The sequence below is a fragment of the Sturnus vulgaris genome, chromosome 12 (genome assembly GCF_052056855.1).
Source record: "Sturnus vulgaris isolate bStuVul1 chromosome 12, bStuVul1.hap1, whole genome shotgun sequence".
Classification (NCBI taxonomy): Eukaryota; Metazoa; Chordata; class Aves; order Passeriformes; family Sturnidae; genus Sturnus; species Sturnus vulgaris.
Genome location: NC_142254.1, coordinates 8167795 through 8185199, shown reverse-complemented (window position 1 = coordinate 8185199; position 17405 = coordinate 8167795). Strand labels below are relative to the sequence as shown.

The window sequence follows — 17405 nt, the reverse complement described above, 5'->3', positions numbered from 1 at the left end:
AACATGATCCTGTAAGAGAAATTACGTAAATGGATGTTTGTCTTCTGGTTAAAGGAATTGAAGAAACTCTGACCTTCTAATGTGGAATATATGTCATAGTATTTTCAGTCTGCAGGGACAAAGGCATTGTGTTTGATGCATATTTGCATTTATTCATCCCTAGATCATACTGAATATTTCAATCAAGTCTTGAGCTTGTAATTTATCTACAACACCTTTGTGTATGAGGTGATGGCTTCATGTCTAATTCTGTGCCAGTTCTGTCCTTCCTGTCCTGTGGATTGGTTATTCCTCAAAGCTCCAAGGGTGTTTTCATCACTGTCCTGCCCTGCTGTGAGACCATCAACTGGCCACACTATCAAACTGAGTTATTGGCATAACAAGATAAATGTTTGCAGTATAAGTAGAATCAAACATTTTAAATTCTTCTCTGCTCCATAGCATAATTTTAAAATGAGAACATCCTTGTTCTTGTCCTTTTTTAAAACAGAGGAAGGTGATTCTTTGTCCTTGTGTGTTATTGAAAATTATCTAAAATCACTTCAGACTGAAACTTTTGTAGAAATGTGATTAAAATATTAGGGCTTAATTTAAATGTTATATTCAGAAAACGTCTATCTCTGCAACTTAATTCAATTTTAGCAAATCCTTCAATATTCCCATGGTTTATAATTTGCAAATTGAACACTTCCATTTAAGTTTAGGAAAAAAACTGTAGTCCTACAGTATTTTAATCTGTTCATGCAAGCAAAGATTCAAGATAGTAACATGGTTTAATTGTTGTTGAGTGATGCATAAGGGAAACAAGCACCTTCAGGAGCTGGTGCTGATTTTCACATGGTCTGATTCAATAATTGCTTTGTTGATTTCTCTGTTCATTGGGAATTCCCTTTCCAATCTCTTTGGATGTGAACTTACTGGGTTTCTATGGCCTAGGCTACTTCACATCCTAATTTCTCTGTCCTGGAGAGGAGAGCTGCCATGAGGATTTGGGAGGGGTTTGGAGGTGGGGTAAAGTAATTCATGAGGCAGATGGGATGTAGGAAGCCTCTAAAAGTTTGGCTTTATCACTTGGAGATATTTGGGGAAGTCTGATATTTTCATCACTCCTCCTCCCCTTATAACCCTCCTTTCTATCTCCCAACTTCCTGATGAAATAAGGGAGGGACCCAGAAAATGCAGCTGCACAGATAGAGATGTGCACACAAAAATGCAGCTGCACAGATAGAGATGTGCACACACCCCCAAAGGGAAGCTCAGATTCACACAAGCAGAGGCTGGCAGGCTGAGAAAACCTTTCTTATGGTGCTGGTAAAGTGTGACAGGACTTCTGGGCTGGGGCCAGTACTGCACTGGAGAATGAATAAATGGTTCAGTGACAGGCAAATGATCTGGTATTTGCATATTAACTCGAGATTTCATCAGGCAATTTTACCAAATCCACTTGCCTAAATAAGCTGGTTTGGATTTCTGCAAACCCAAGCAGTAGATGTGCCTGCAGCCCCTTGGTGCTCTCAGCACCTTTGTGGTTCATACAGAAATCTCTTCTGTAGCATGTTCATAAGCTGCATTTCTGGAACATCAGACGAGTAAAAACGTAATTTATTGTGGGATAGCTGAGCAGCTGTCAGGGAGCCAGGCTGAGAGGGTGTTTGTGGCTGTAACCTGCACTATTTGATATGATATAATATAGAATCCAGTGGTGGAAATGATTCAAGTAATTCATGTACCAGATGAGGACCTCTCTGTATTTGTGTTCTCAGTGATCACTGTGGTTATCTCCAAAGAAATACCCAGCTCCTCAGAGCTGTACAGGCTAAGGGCCAAGTTGAAAAGGTGAATTTTTTTATTACACTGTGAGTTTTGATTCCATAGCCTGGAAAAGTGGCTTGCCTGAAATCTGCTGGGCTGAGGGTACCGTGTCTGTGGCAAGCCAGGTGTGGTTCAGGTGAGGGTGTGGCAGCCCAGGCTCTCCATGCAGCAGTTCCTGCTGCTGCCCCTTGGCAGAACTTCCACTCCCTCTGTGCCCTCCCCAGCCCAGGCAGGAGCTCGCCTGGCCCCGGGAGGAAGGCAGGGCTGAAGGTCACAATGGCAACACACTGATTTCTCCTGGAGTAGATAATGGACAGGAAATTATTATTACTTTTTTTTCCCCACTCTATGCTCTGTGTGTCAGAACTCTAGATACAAATAGTCACTGCTTGTTTAAATATTAAAAGGTCATTATTTGACTAAAGGTTTTTGGAAATACATGGATTAAAGGTGCTTAAAGAACATTTTTTAAAACCTGTAATTAACTCAAATTTACCTAATTCTGTAAGCCTGGGATTTATTAGCCATTGTGTTAATCAACTCTCCAGTGTTGTTTTTTGTGTTAAGTACAGATTAAGATATTACATGTGGACTCATGACTCTTAAAGTCTTGCTGACAGTGCAAGAGTTTAAAACTAGTTCAGAAAATTAAATAAGTTTTTATGGTGGACTTGTAGTGGTGGATTGGTATTAAAGGTAATTTTTTTTTCCCCAACTGAACACAGGGATTGATTAAATTACTTAAGAACTTTCTCTTCTCAGTATGTCAGTAAAATTTCGAATTCTCTCAATATTATGGGTCAAGAGGAAAATACATTAGCAAAGGCAATCTTCAAACAAAAGACACAAATTAGATTATTAGGTTAAGGATTTTAAATAGGTCTAGTTTATCTCATGTAATTTTTCACATTTAAAAAAGGAATACATTATTCACAGCTGATTATTTCATGTAAACAGGGTTTCTGATTTTGCAGATACCAAGCTGACAGGCTTTTTCTCTCCTTGACAGATGGGGATGGACAAAGTGAACATTTATTACCAGTCTGTGAAGATGAAACGTGTCAGAGAAGTGCCATCTACCTAACCAAGCTGGGACTGGACCAGGTAGTGTGAATTTGGAATAGCAAAGACAAAGCAAAATACTGTGTGAAATTATGCGAAATAGAATTTTTTCAGAAAAGAAATGAAACCTTCACCTGTAATTATAGATACAAGAGACTTGTATTTATTTACTTGTGTGTTCACTTTCTGAAAAAATATGGGTTTAGTGGAAGAGGTTCCTAGAATTCTTTATAATGGCTAATTCTACTCAAGGAAATGATGGACGCTCCTGAAGAGTCACTTTCTTGATTGCAAAACACTGTATTTGAAGCACCATAATTGTCCCAGCATGAAATTAAAAACAAGGTTTGTGCTAAGAGCTGGAAACAATTTTAATTCAAATGAGCTTGTTGAGTTTAACTTAGGCAGTTATTTTAGAGTAAAAATATGGATATACACACATACCTCTATCAAGCTGAACCAGCCCATGCCTCTTACCCCTAATTTCTACTTTGTCTTTGTTGGTTATTAGTGAAATAAATTTCCAGATGATATAAAACACTTTTTTAAGCTGTGTGTCTTCAGGGCTGGGTTTCTGTTAAGCTGTTGGAGGTTAGTTTGTTCATGACACTGCTGGCTTTCAGAGACATGGTTATAATTCATGGAATAGATTATTATATGTTCGTTTATTTAAGTATGTGATCATTTGGTTTGAGTGTTTAGTGCCCTGATTTATAATAAAGTTGCAGCATACAGTAAATTAACCAGATGTTTGTTGGATGGCTTAATGAATGTTTTATTAAATTCATATTTAGCAATGTGAACCTAAAGGCCAAGGTGACATATAAAGTGCTTGTAGCTGACAGCAAAACCCACTCTAGGGTACTCAGAGAAAATTACAATGTGTGCTGTACATGTTGCTAACCACGTTATGAATTACTGATTATTCCCTCACTGAAAAATGTTGAATTTTGTGCCTAAAGTAGTTCCCTCTCTGATCTATAATTCAGAAATTATAGTGGAACTTTTTACAGTCTGTAGTGGCAGAGGCAGGTGTGGGTCAGTGTGCATAATATCAGAATTTTTTTCAAGATAGTCTGTTATTGTAACCTGCTCTGAAGTAACATTTCATGCAGCCAGTTTTATCTTGCTTCATAAGTTCATTTTTTTAGACAGGAGTAAGCTACTTAGTCACAAATATATCAGATATTTAACCTATATTTAATTTTTTACTCAATTTAGCAATTTCACTGTGTAGTTTCAATTTGAAAATAATTTCCAAGGTAATGACTTTTGAGATAAAAATTAGCAGTTAAATATTGCAAGGAATTCAAGAGATTCTCACCCTGCTAGAAAAAAAGTATTAAAAACTATTTGGGCTTACCTAGAAAGTTTAAAGCAATTTTTCCTCCCTATTTTTAGAATGACTATAATTAAAAATGACAGTATCAAATGGCATGCAGTAATGACTTGTTCTGGTCTAACCTTTTAAAGAATTCTATCTAGAATACTCTTTTCTGGCACTCATCTGGTAATGATGGAGCTTTTTTCTTTTGAAACTTCTTCCTGTTCTGAAACAGTGAAAAGTATCAGTCTTCATATCTATCTGCAGCTTTTCCCATGTGTTGCATGCTTCCTTCAGGTAGGAATCTATTCAGATATGTCAATTCTTGTATTTATTTGGAAGTAAAATGTTTCATTTCACTGAATTTGGTCATTGTGAGGTCAGATGACAAGCTTTGATTAAATAGGTTACTCTTCATGAGAAATGATAAACCTTTTGGCAGCAGACTGGAATAGATTCTGTTTACTAATCACTTTACAATTTGAGGGAAATAATAAGGAGCCTTTGCAATGCAGGATGTGTTTCTACAAGGGGATGGTATCCCTAGTGGAACAGGTAGGTGATTATAGGGAATCTGGGAAATTGAGAAATTGCAAGTCTGTTATTGAAAAAGTACAAAACTCTGTATCTCTTTTTTTCAGTTTTTGCTGTAGAGTTTTGTGGCTTTTTTTTTTTTTGGTTAAGGGTGTAGCAACAAATTCTTGTTTTCAGAATTTAATTCTTTTTTAAAGAAACTGCTCTCAAATCTAAAAGATCTCAAATAAGATGAGTCTTATAAAAAATACTTTGCCTACTGGGTCTGGTCTTGTTCTCTTTCCTGCTTGTTTGCTGTAGCATTTGATAAAACCAAATGAGAAACAGTTACTGCAGTTCTATGATAGCATGTGATGCTCTGGGATGAAATGCATAAGTCAGAAATGCACATCTGTACAATTAGTGGCTCTAAAAGCTGCACTGAGCAGAGGCAGGCAATGGCATGTCAGGCTTTGGAGTTGTTGCAGTCAGATCCTGTTTGTCAGGATATTTCTCATGATGTCTTTGGCCCAATTGGATGGCTACTGGAAAGCCAAGAGAATTATTTCAAGGAGAACCTTTCATCACAGGTTTTAATTTAGGTGATGCTGGTTGGGGGGACGTTAAGTGTTAGAAATATTTCAGATTTTTTTCTTTCACATGGTGGAGCAGAAGTAAAGGCCAACAAAATACACGAGTGGCTTAAGGAGAGACAGACCTCCTAAGGTTTTAAAGGAATGTGAATGTTTCCATAGCAACAGCAGAATTGCTGTCAGATCCAAGTGGAATCCTATGTGCTGTTTCAGACTGTGGCAGGTGTTAGGACACCTCAGACTTCTTTAAATTCACCTGCAATAGCTACAGTCTAATCTGGGAAATGTTTTAAAGTCCTTGGTAGTGTTTAATGTAGGAGCTCTAGATACTGTGATATTCTTAGAGATGACTAATTCTTCTTTAATTTTGCCAAGTATTCGGTATAATTTTTCATTTGTTTCCTGAGGCAACCACTATTATTTCAGACCCTTCATCTGAGAGTTTCTTTGTGGGCTTGATGATTCTTTTAACCTTTTTCTGTGCAATAAAAAGGTTAGAGCTTTATTTCTCTTGGAAATCAAGCAGGTCTGTAGTAGAGTACGAGTTGTTCACAGCAAAGCCCAGGTCTTCACGGTGTCATTCTCTAGGCTAGAGAGGGAGGTGACAGCATCAATCATCAGCTGCAGTCAGTCGGTGTCAGAAGTTTTTCCTCATTCCTGTGTAACAGTTTAAAGGGGGAAATGGATGCAGCTGCTGTAGTTTTCATAAACGTCATATTCTACAAGATCCTCTCATCATTTCTAAGTTGCTTCTCTTCTGAAAGCTGTGGGGCTGTGAGAGTTGAAAACGTGAATTTTACTACTGTGGTTACTTTTTTCTGTGATTCTAAACCATTGCTGTGGATTGTCATGTTCTGGGTTTTGAACACCAGAAGTGAATGGTGTGAAGCACAGTCATTTCCTCAGCTGTTGAAGGGATTCAGGTGACCCTTGCATGCACCCAATAAATGCTGAAATCCTGGAGTGATTTGTTGTGTGCAGCTGAACTGCAGCACACTGAGAGGGAGCCCTGGGGAAAGGACTTGTGTTACTTCTGCTGCTGTGACAGCTCCTTCAGGCCACTCCTGCTGCTCATCTTTGGCATTCCCAGAAGATGGATTGGCCAGGAATGGGCTACTGATTTCCCAGCTTTGTGACTCAAGCTGCCTCCCTGCCTGTGTTGTGTGGCCTGGAAGCAGCAGCTGGCTGGGGGTGGGTTTTGTGCTTCCTGGGTTTCTAGCCATAATTGTAAAATGGAGATGTGTTAATCCCACAGGGTGGGCTCAAAGTCCTGCTCACAGGCTTTGAGCAAGAGAATTGCCTTCCCTAATGTCTGGAAGAATGTGGACTTTGTAAGAAACCAGCCCTTTACAGTGACTGCAAGGAGCTTTACATTTTTCTCAAATCCCCACATCCTTTTCAAAATGAAAATGATGCTGTCTTCACAGGGCAGGAAAGCATTCTCTTTTCTACTACTTGAAAAAAATATTTGAAGAGTTTAAAAACTAATTTTCAAGCACTTAAATATTTTTCCTTTTTAAGCCTAAAAACCATTAAATGAAGGATCCAAAATATCTATATAAATGTTTTAAGTGATGTTAGTAGTGATGCTGTGCAGAGGAATTTAACAGAAAAGAAAGAAGTGAATCTGAGTTCTCTGACTGAATTTTATGTGTTCATTTAAAATTTCTTTTAAAAATACACATACTCAATTTTTCAAACTTTTCTCATCTGAGCTGTGTAGGAGAAATCATATGATCAGAAAACTGGAAAAAATAGCTTCATGTGTCCTCATTATACCCACCTATTTCTATCTTAGAATTTAAAAATTAGTTTTAGTCTTTTCCTATTAACATAGTAACAGCAAACATGAAGCTTAAAGTAATTGTCTGGATTATTAGATACAAAATAAGCAGGAGATTTATATTGTTGACAAACATATTTTCATGTTTCTGCCTTTTGTACTGAACTCTATGTCCTGAGGCACAAGAACAATTAATCTTGCACTACATTACACCACAGTGCAGTTTGTAGTAGAAATCTACAGAAGGAGTTTTGCCAAAAGCGTGGATTACTCTGAATTTCAACTGTCAGTGTAAGTTACAGCTGGTGCTGGGGTGGGATCTGGTTGTGCATCAAACAAGGCTGATGTTCCTGCATGTTGCACAGCTGCTCTTGGGAAAAGTCCCACACTGGTGGCATGGATGGCTTTGCTCTGTGGCATCAGTGGTGCTGATGCTTGGTAGCAATAGGTGATGTTGTGCTCATTTGTAGTTTTGTATTTCATTGTAGACCTTAGGAATATGAAATTGCCTTCTATGAATCACTCTGGACAGAGTAATAGATAAACAAATTTGTATTTGTGCCTAAAAATTCATTTTTAATTTTGTCTCTCTAAGATAGTGTTACCATACCTGGGAACATTTAGAAAGTATATGATGGATATAATTGGATTTTACTGCAATGACTGTGTGAACAATACCATGTAAAGTAAAAGCTATATTATATTTCATGGTTTTGATTTCAATCACTGTTTTTCAAAATTAGACTATTTTGCAATAATATTGTTTCATCTGTCTTCTGCATGACAAGTAAGGGCTAAGAAATCCAAGCCTTTGAAAAATTTCCCTCAGAGTAGGAGTATCTTCCTTGTTTTCTGTTTCTTAGATTTTTCCAAACCTTCAGCAACTAAGAGTAACTAATTGGACACGTGCATATCGTGGGGTGTGAGGGTGCAGGTGTGTTTGATGTCAGGTTGGAGTTGCAGGGGGTGTTGCAGGTGAGGGTTCAGTTCAGAGCCATGGCACACGCTAGGTGTGAGCAGGGATGGGCACGACTGCCCCAGGCTTCTCAGCCATCCTGGATCCACACAGCACCGACCTCAGTGCACTCCTGCAGGCACTCTGGGGGCTTCTCTAGGCTGCCTGAGGTTGCTTGTAATCCCAAAAGAGCAGTCAAGTGTCCCACACAACATTACCATGTGGCAGGAATGTTGTTGGTCACTGGATTGCCTAGCAATGGAATCTTTCCATGCAGGATGTGATACTGTCATGGGTCTCCTTCTGGTTCCTGAAACAGCTAAAGGAAGGCTTGGGTGAGGGACACATAAGATCTGTTAAGTGCTTTTCATGTTAGTGATAGCAGTCCTTTAAGATGGCACCCCTTTGTCCTTTTGAAGGCATTGTCAGTTAGTTGACATAGGAAATTACTTCTGACTTTTAAAATGACACTGATTTATTTTTTTCTGTAGCTTTGAGATGTTAACCCTGGCACTTCAGCTTCATACTAACTTGTAAAATTACCTTGATTTTAATTAAGATAAATTTCTATATAGCACCTCTGCAGTACTTTGGAAAGTAAGTGCAGACACATTGTTTCCTGTCCTGGAGAAATTATACTTTGCATTTCTTTTGTAGTTTCAGTTGGATACTTTAATCTTAATTTCTTATCAAACAGTTCAGTATCTGATGCTTCTGGGGATATAGGAGGGGAATTGAAGCTCTTGAACTTCTAAATATCCATGAATAATAAAATTGTTCAAGCTGAAATGAACCTTAGGAGATCCAGCCTCCTGCTTTAAGCAGGAGCAAACTGAATTCAGACCATGTTGTTTAGAGCTTTGTCTGGTTGGACTCTGAAACCCCCCCAAGGACAAAGATCCTGCAGCTTCTCAGGGCCTCGTTTGTAGTTTCATTTAGTTGTTGATCTCTAGTCAGAACCTCCCTCGTGTCAGTCTGACCATTTTCTCTTGCTCTTCTGCCGTGTATCACAGGAGAGAGCCTGGCTCCATCTCCTCAGCCAGCTCCTTGCAAGATCCTGCCTAAATCTTCTGTTCTCAGAACAATCCCTGTGCCCTCAGCCCGTCCTCCAAGGAAATACTCAGTACCTGACCTCTTGTTGACCCTCTCTGAACACACTCAGTATTGTCAAATCCTTTGTGAGCTGTGAGGCACAAAACTGGACACAGAATCCAGAGGCAGATGAACAAGTGCTGTACAAAAAGAAGCCCTGGCTCATCCTGAGCAGCAGCACAGGCAGCAGCTCCAGAGCAGAGCTGGTTTGCTGCCCAAGCTGCTGTGCCCAGCTCACCAGGACCCTCCCCTCCCCTAGGAGAGCTGGTACCCAGCTGGGCACTGCCCAGTCTGTGCCAGTGCAGCCTTTACTCCCCAGTGCAGGGGGTCTGTAGCTGAGTGCCTGTTTGCCCATTCTTGCCTTTCCAGGGCCCCTCTGAATGGCCATCCTGTCCTGCAGCATACTGACAGTAGCCAGCAATTTGGTGTTGGCCACGAGTCTAAAAAGGCTGCATCCATCCTCCAGCTTTAGTGATGCTTGTTGCATTGCCTTGCAATTCCAGGGAAAAAAAAACGAGACTCAGGATCTCATGGCCCTGATGGTTTGGGCTTACCTACACTTAAAGATTAGTATAAATTCCAGGCAAGACTGAATTTCAATTAATGTGTTCCTGAATGTCTCCATATTCTGGTTGTATTCTTACAACCTTAACTATATTTTCCTGTTCTGGAATAACTGAATGCATAAAAAAATACTTCAAATTATTTTTTTTCTTTTGGTGACAGAGTTAGGAAATAATCCTTACTTGTAAATGGTTAAGAATCCTGATGAAGTGGTGTTAGCTGCTTTAAATAGAATTACATTGTTTAAATAAATAAAATTAATTTCTTTACCTAGTTGTTCTTTTTTTTGTTTGTTTTACTTTACAGTGGATTCCAGTCCTGCAAGACTTCAGAAATAAAGACACCGTCTGGGGCTTTGTACCATATCAAAATGACAAATCTTCAACAGAAATTTCATTTCCAATTACACTTCACATTGGAGATTACAATATGGATGGCTACCCAGATGCACTTGCTATACTGAAGAACACTTCTGGAAGGTAATGCAAACCTAGAAATAAAGCTATCAGATTGATGTTCAATCATCAGTCATAGAAATTACTAACTTTAGTGCATCTCATCCATTTTATCAAGTGAACAAGACTTTTGATCTCTGCTAAGTGTTTCCTTTTGAACCCAAGTGTGCCTTTTACATGCTCCATTCAGAATGCATAATTGTATAGGCTCAAACTGGGACTCTGGGTGGGGAATTGCATCAGGGACTGGAGTATGAGGCAGCATTTTAGGCACTCTTCCCAGAGCTCAGGGGCTGATTCTCTCCTTTCCCAAATGCTCTTCTGTAAATTCCTGACTTGAGCTGTCAGTGCTGAGTGCTTACACCAGGCTGCTGTGAGCTGGGGACCCTGTTCTGTGCTGTCACATGGAGCGAGCACTGGCTGGTGACTGCTGAAAAATGCAGTAGTGGTTTGCCCTTTTGGAGAACCAGGAATTCACCAGTGATTTTTACATTGTCCAAGAGAACTGAAAAGAAATAACACACACACCCAACCCCCTCAGAAAAGAAACTTCTAACCCTTCTTATTAAATGTTTCAGTGTAATCTTCTCATCTTCCTTTTTCTAAAATTTTTCTTCATTGCTTGCTTTCCCAATACTTTGTACTGCTACCATCTGGTGCTAGGTGGGAGAGGGCATGTGGGGCTGCTCTCGGGGAGCCTGTAGTGCACAGAGGAGGCAGTGATCCATGTAGGAGCTGACCTGAGTAGGTGCATTCCCGAGCTGTGAGCACGTGGCGCCGGGTAAACGCAGCCGGCTGATCGGAACGGAGCAGCCTGTGGGCACCTCTCACCTGGCACCTGGGGATGCTGCTGCTGGCATGTCCTTATCTTTACCTTCAAGTGTAGCAGCAGGTTTGCATGTGAACATGCTTTTGCTTGACAGTAGGGATGATGAATAGACTTGTTTACTTTGGGGAAAAGCTTAGAGCCCTGGAGACCATGATGCCAGTGAACCTCAGCAGAGGCAGGATGTGTGCATGTGAGTGCAGTCTGTCTGTGCTGCACAACTCACTCTGCCAGCACCTGCAGAGATGGAACATTATCTGTGCTATTCCCTTTTTCTTCGTGTCATTGCTTGTGAAAGGTGTTTTAACTCGTACTTCATGGAGTCTTAATGTCTTCCTTTCTTGACAAATATTTGCACTAATGTGTTACAAAGCAGAGAAAGTCTCTCATGCAGGTGTATTTCTCTTCCTCTGCATGGTATTTTGGATGATCTTGGGTGCAGGTTCATAGTTTGAATATAAACACAATATGGAAGACAAGTGAGGACCTCCCTTTGATGCTTCAGACAGTAAGAGGATTCAGTGCTGAAGTCCAAGAAGTCAATTCAGGTCTTCTAGTGGTTGCCCTAAACATGAGTCACCCACTGACATTTTTGTTAGAATTCTTCAGATAGTGACACACACCTAAAAATGACCCAGTTTGAAGAGTAGCGTGCCTGTGTTCAGCCTACATGATGTGATTCATGACAAGGCTGTGAGCAGCTGAGCTCTGTCTGTACCTCTGAGCCTTAAAATAACAGCAGAGCAGCTGTTCCTATTCAGACACGGCAGACGAGAAGGAGGTGAAGCTGTTACTGCCCAGAACCTGCCAGCCAGAGTTAAAGCACTCAGGCCCTGAGTGTCAGGTGTTTCATTGCAGACTTTCCTCAGCTGGGACTTTGCATCTTCAATTCAGCAGTCATTGAATAAAGAGAGAGAAAGCAAACTAGGACCAGCCTTCCCTTTGCCAAAGTTACACAGTGACATGGGAGCTGTAAAGTTGCTGTCTTTGCTTTTACCTAAGCCTCAGAAATCTTGTGTTTTGAGCTGTACTATCATGTATATCCTGCTAGCTGGTGCCCTTCAGAAGGGCTGCATGAAGATTTATGGAGTTCAGAAATGTACTTGAAGCTGTTTTAAATCTTAGGAGCCTTTGTCCTCTGGCTGGTGTATAATTATAGCAATGTAATGTCGTGTAAAATGATTAAAAAGTTTGTAAATAGTTACTTCTGTAGAAGCCCAGAAATCATCTGTGTCTTGTTGCAATGAACTACTGTGATACACTTTTATTCTCCCTATTTCTGGATTTGTTTGCTTACTCAGTTGAGTGCATTGAAAATTATTTTTAAACTTGACATCAAAGTTGAGTGACATAGTAAGGCATAAGGACTGAAGGTACTGGCAGATGATGTGACAAAGTTATTAAAAGGGAAGTTCAGAAAACTGAGGAATTCTGGCTAAAACAGAGTGAAGTAACTTAAAAATCCAGAAATACATTGTATGTTAACATTGTATCTATCCAGTGTTTGTACAAAAGTAATGGAAACATGCTTTGTAGTTTCGGGATGGGAGCAAAAGTCACTTTTTTTTGCACTCACTGTGAAATGTCACATTCAGTATTAATGCATTGGTTCTGAGAGACTTAAGCAAATACTTCCCTTTAAAATGTGCAACTGGGTCACTGATTGGAGAGAATTAAAACAGTGTAGGAATTAAATTAAAAGCTGTCCTTAAATTAGAGCAAATTAAAATGAAAACCTTATTTAATCGATTTTAAACACTTCTGGATCAAGCTGTTTATTTCTTTCTCTGAAGCCTTTCATGCTGCATCTACAGATCTAATTTCAGTGATTGATTACTGTGATTAAATGATAAAAGCATTTTTGTAAACTCTTGACCTCAATCTGTGCTATCATTTTGGAAGCCTGGTTTCTACTTGCTGTCTGTAATGTAAAGGAATTAAAGCAGGCAGAAACAATTTTGTTCATCTGAAAGTGTATCAATACATGATAATGGAAGAAAAGGATTAAAATCAATTATATGCCTCCATCACAATTCAGGAAAGTAGTTTCAGATCAGATCCTGACAAATCCTTACAAAAGACTGAAATAAAGATGCCACAGTTGGGCATGATGTTGGTTAACTGTCCTGCCCAGTGGGCAAGTCAGGAAAATGATCAATAGCTTCAAGTATTGCCAGAACTGTTCCAAGACTCTGCTGTTTCATCTCCTGCCATAACCCTTTGATTTGGAATTACACTGTGTAATATTCTGACAGTGTGGAGACATTTCTTACCAGAAACAACAAAAACTAATCTCTCTTGTGGTTGCAGGTGTGGGGGGTTGAACCTTTTGTGTCTTTATTAAGACTCAATAAATTCCAACGGGTATTCAATAAATTCCAGCAGGTAAAGGTGCTAAATGCACTGTAGACCCTTACATACTTATCTGTTCAGTCTGAATTCTTTTAACTTCTGACTTGTGTCAAAACCTGCACATTAGAATTCAAGTCCACAGGTTTTTCTTTGGGCTAGATATATACATGAATTCTGTATTAGAAATTGTGTGTGTATACAGAATAATAGTTGAAGGGGTTTTATCAGTAGTTAGTAATTGGTTCAGCTATACCTCCTCTCTTACCTAAATGGATTCATTTTTTCACATGCTGATTTTAAATTGACTCTGGTAACATTGGAAATGTAAGTCCTGCATGTGAGTTTATAAACATCTATTTCCCATCTAATTAGACTAAAGGAATTTTGTTTAACAATTGTTTCCAATTAGACACTAGTAATTGGCATCTTGCATTGCAAATATGTAATCTGTCTTTCAAATCCATTTTTATTCAAAGGGAATATCTTTCACTGGTCGAGTTGGCAATACTTTATCTCTGCCACAGTTGATAACAGCAAAGACTGAAACTTAGAGACAAAAAACAGCTGAATATGGAAAGTTGAATAAAAAACTTTTACGTATGATAGACTTCTAAAAAGTTTTCTAGGTGTTCATGCTCAGTTTTAAATTAATGTATAAGTATTAATCCTTTATATGGAAGGACTCTTATTCGACCAAATTATCTCTTCCTAAATCATTATTAGTTGTCACTTGTCAAAAGGAAGGTTGGATAGAGGACTCCTTTTAAATGAAGGATTGATGAGTACCTTGTAATTGAGCAAATCTAAAAAACCAGAGGCAAATTCAATTATTCTGAACGTCTGGAGTAAGATAGTGATAATTTAGATGTCCCTGGTATTACTGTAAATGAACTACCCTAAAACTGACAGCATGAGAGATGTATGGAATTAGCAGTAAATATTTAATTCTAATTGCAAAGGAATATGTTAAAATAAAACTAAGATAAGGCTTCAGTCTTTCTTTGGTGTTAAGCCTTATTAAATCTCCCTTTCCTCCATAGATGACTTTAGTCAGAAGGTACCAGATTGGAATATAATGTACTTTGGAATAAAGTTGTAGGTAGTACATGATTTATGTGCAGCTGTGTATAGCTCAATGTTTGAAGTGTTGCAAATGGCCTGTTAAGGGCAATAGACTGGTCTGAGTTCAGAGTTCTTGTGCTCTCTTGTAGCATTGAAACTGAACTGTTTGGTATTGACTGTTACACCTTTGTAGAGCACTTTAGCATTGATTTTTTTTTTAGGTTTTACCATTACAGAAATGTCTGTCTTTATAGGCTTTCAAGGACATTGCTTTGACATTTTAAGGATGCAGATGATTATCTTTGTTACAGGGACATTCTTTCTGATGGGAAATCTTCAAAATTTTGTTCAAAATAACAGGAAGGTCATAAGCTTGCACTTGCTTATTATAGTATGTCTCAGAAATGGATCATGGAAGTAGATGCTTTGATCTAGGGCTCCCTGTGTATCACAGGCCTAAATCATAGAAAGATTCAACTGACAGCTCACAGGTGGAATCCAGATGTGTCCCAGGAACAACCTGAGCAGCTGAGGAGGCAGAGAACAGCTGGTTCTCTCCCCTCTGCAGACGGACAGGGCCTGCAATTCCCTATTGCTGCAGCATGGCCTGCACAGCAACATTTCCTCCTCCTGGGCTGCCGTGCAGCACGTGGGACAGGGGATGCTACATCTATGAGTTAATTCATTTCCTCTAGGAGAGAGCTCTCCCACAGTGCACTTCTTGGGTCTGCAGCATCTATTTAGGGTTTGAGATTGCTTTTTTTCTTCCTGCTGTTTGTCTTAATGTTTTTCTTGTAGAGACAGAGGGGTGAAGGAAAGTGGCATTTCCATACTCAGTGCCACTTTGATTAATGTTTTCCTTTTTCCTCAATTTCAGGGAAAGAAAATAAAAAAGGTTCCTGTAGCAAATAAATTTTGTCTCTCTCCATTCACAAGGCTTCCAGTTTAGACTTCAGTAGTGTGATTTTTTTTTTTTTTAATAATTGTCATCTAAGTAATTTCTGTCAATTTTAATAAATCTGAGCTGAAAGACTCTTTGTAACAGTTTGTCCAAATTTTAAAAAGCTATGATGAGATGAAAAAATAAAACAATCTACTTAGCTCAGCTTGTCACCTTACCTTGGAGTTGGCTATTCTGATATGATACTTAGGTAATACATGAAATGAATGTGAGCACTTAAGAATTTCAGGTTGGGACTGAGTTCTCAGATACAGGTAATGCAGCACCTTAAATGTTGCAGCTGACCTCATTTGCTTTTGGCCATACATGAATTCAGTGATTTGCCTGAGGAGCAGTGCCTGTGTGAGCCTGTGCATCCTGGATGCTGCTGAGACACAGAGCCCACCTCCCTGTCCCCGCACAGCCAGCAGAGTGTTCAGGGTCACACTGAGGACGTGCTTCTGGCTCTTGCCCTGGGCTCTGACAGCTGAGCTGCCTTTACAGAACACTGCTCTGGCTCCTGGCTCTGCCCCCAGAAGGAGAGGAGGAAACTTCATCTGTTTCCATTGCTGAGGCACTGAAGGATTCTAGCAGGCTCCCAGGGTACAAACCTGCCTGAAGAGTTGGACTGGGGTTAGTAAAGTGTCAGGTTTTCTCAGTTCCAGTTCTTTCCAGGTTTTCTCAGTTCCAGAAGCTCTGATTCATTATCAGGGAGAGTGGGAGCCTTGTGTCTTCCACTGAGCCGTAGGCACCTATGGGATATTCTTTCCAGGGGAGGTTTTCTACACTAGCCCTGGTACTCTGCTTGGTTTCTGTGTTTCTTGTTTAGTATCACACCTGTCTTTTTGTGTTACATGTCAGCAAGTGCCCAACCTGATTTGTCTTGCCTTATTTTTACTGCACTTTAGCAAGTTGGGTTTTGTGGTTTGTATTTTGCTTGAAACAGTAGAAAACATACAAAGAGAGATTTGTTTTAATCTCCAGTTTGCTCAAAACATGCAGTGTGTAAGAAAAAGTATTAATGAAGCTGGGATGGGAAGAAGTTGTCATGAAATAGTGAAAAAGCATGGACATGTTTTAAATAGTGTTTCATCTGACAGACTGTGGAAGGGATTAAGTAAAGTGGCAGATAAGTTCATTTGCACTTTTTTCAGAATAAAGTAAGGATGTGTTCAGTCCTTGGACTGAATGGTTAAGTTATTCCTGTTGGTTTGGGTCCATTTATTTAGTGTTTGCATTATTTTAAGTCAGGCATGACAACGACTGTAATTCTGTCTGCAAAGTTCACATAAGTACTTACAGATTTTTCAAGTACCCAGTGGCTGCTAGCTGTGTTTTTATTACATTTAACTCCAGAGCACTTAAACTATTTAATTACAATATTTTTAAATTTCTGCAATTTAGCCTTATCTCCACTTGGTTTATGTATTTTATGTGTTTGTTTTACAGCAATCAACAAGCGTTTTTACTAGAAAATGTCCCGTGCAACAACGCGAGCTGCAGGAGCGTGCGGCGCATGTTCAGGGTGTTCTGGGAGCTCTCGGATCTCAATCAGATCAAGGATGCAGTGGTAGCGACCTTCTTTGACATCTATGAGGATGTAAGTGCAGCTCCTGAGCCCAGCAAACAGGCTCTGGCTGTGCCTGTCCCTGCAGCCTTGGATTGTCCTGCTTAGCTGTGGGTGGCCCTCTCCATCCCAAAGTGATTAGCGTTAAATTCATAACGTTTGAAAGATATTAAAATAAATAGCAAAGGTGTCAACTTTGCTGCACAGTATTTCTTCCCGAGAGTAAATAAGAATTCTAATGTAAACTTGGGATTTTTTTCCTCTAGGGTATCTTGGATATCATTGTGCTAAGCAAAGGCTACTCCAACAAGGACTTTGCTATCCATACATTGAAAAATAACTTTGAAGTAGATGCCTATTTTGTTAAAGTTATTGGTAAGTTATCAATGCATAGTAAAGTCAAAGTGGTATAATGAGAGGAATGTGAATATTCGAACCTTTGCCTGTGAAAACATTGTGGTAATGTTCTGTACCTCTGCCATAGCAAGCCTGCTTTGCTGGAGTT

General features: G+C 39.5%; 1 protein-coding gene across 1 annotated transcript in view; it reads left to right on the top strand.

Moving 5' to 3' along the window:
* The window catches only part of ITFG1 (integrin alpha FG-GAP repeat containing 1), a 70819-nt gene that overhangs the window by 33134 nt on the left and 20280 nt on the right, over positions 1-17405 (top strand). The window contains exons 9-12 of the mRNA XM_014882487.2: positions 2822-2916; positions 10005-10177; positions 16783-16933; positions 17167-17275. Of these exons, the coding sequence (XP_014737973.1) occupies positions 2822-2916; positions 10005-10177; positions 16783-16933; positions 17167-17275 (528 nt within the window). The remainder of the gene's footprint in view (positions 1-2821; positions 2917-10004; positions 10178-16782; positions 16934-17166; positions 17276-17405) is intronic.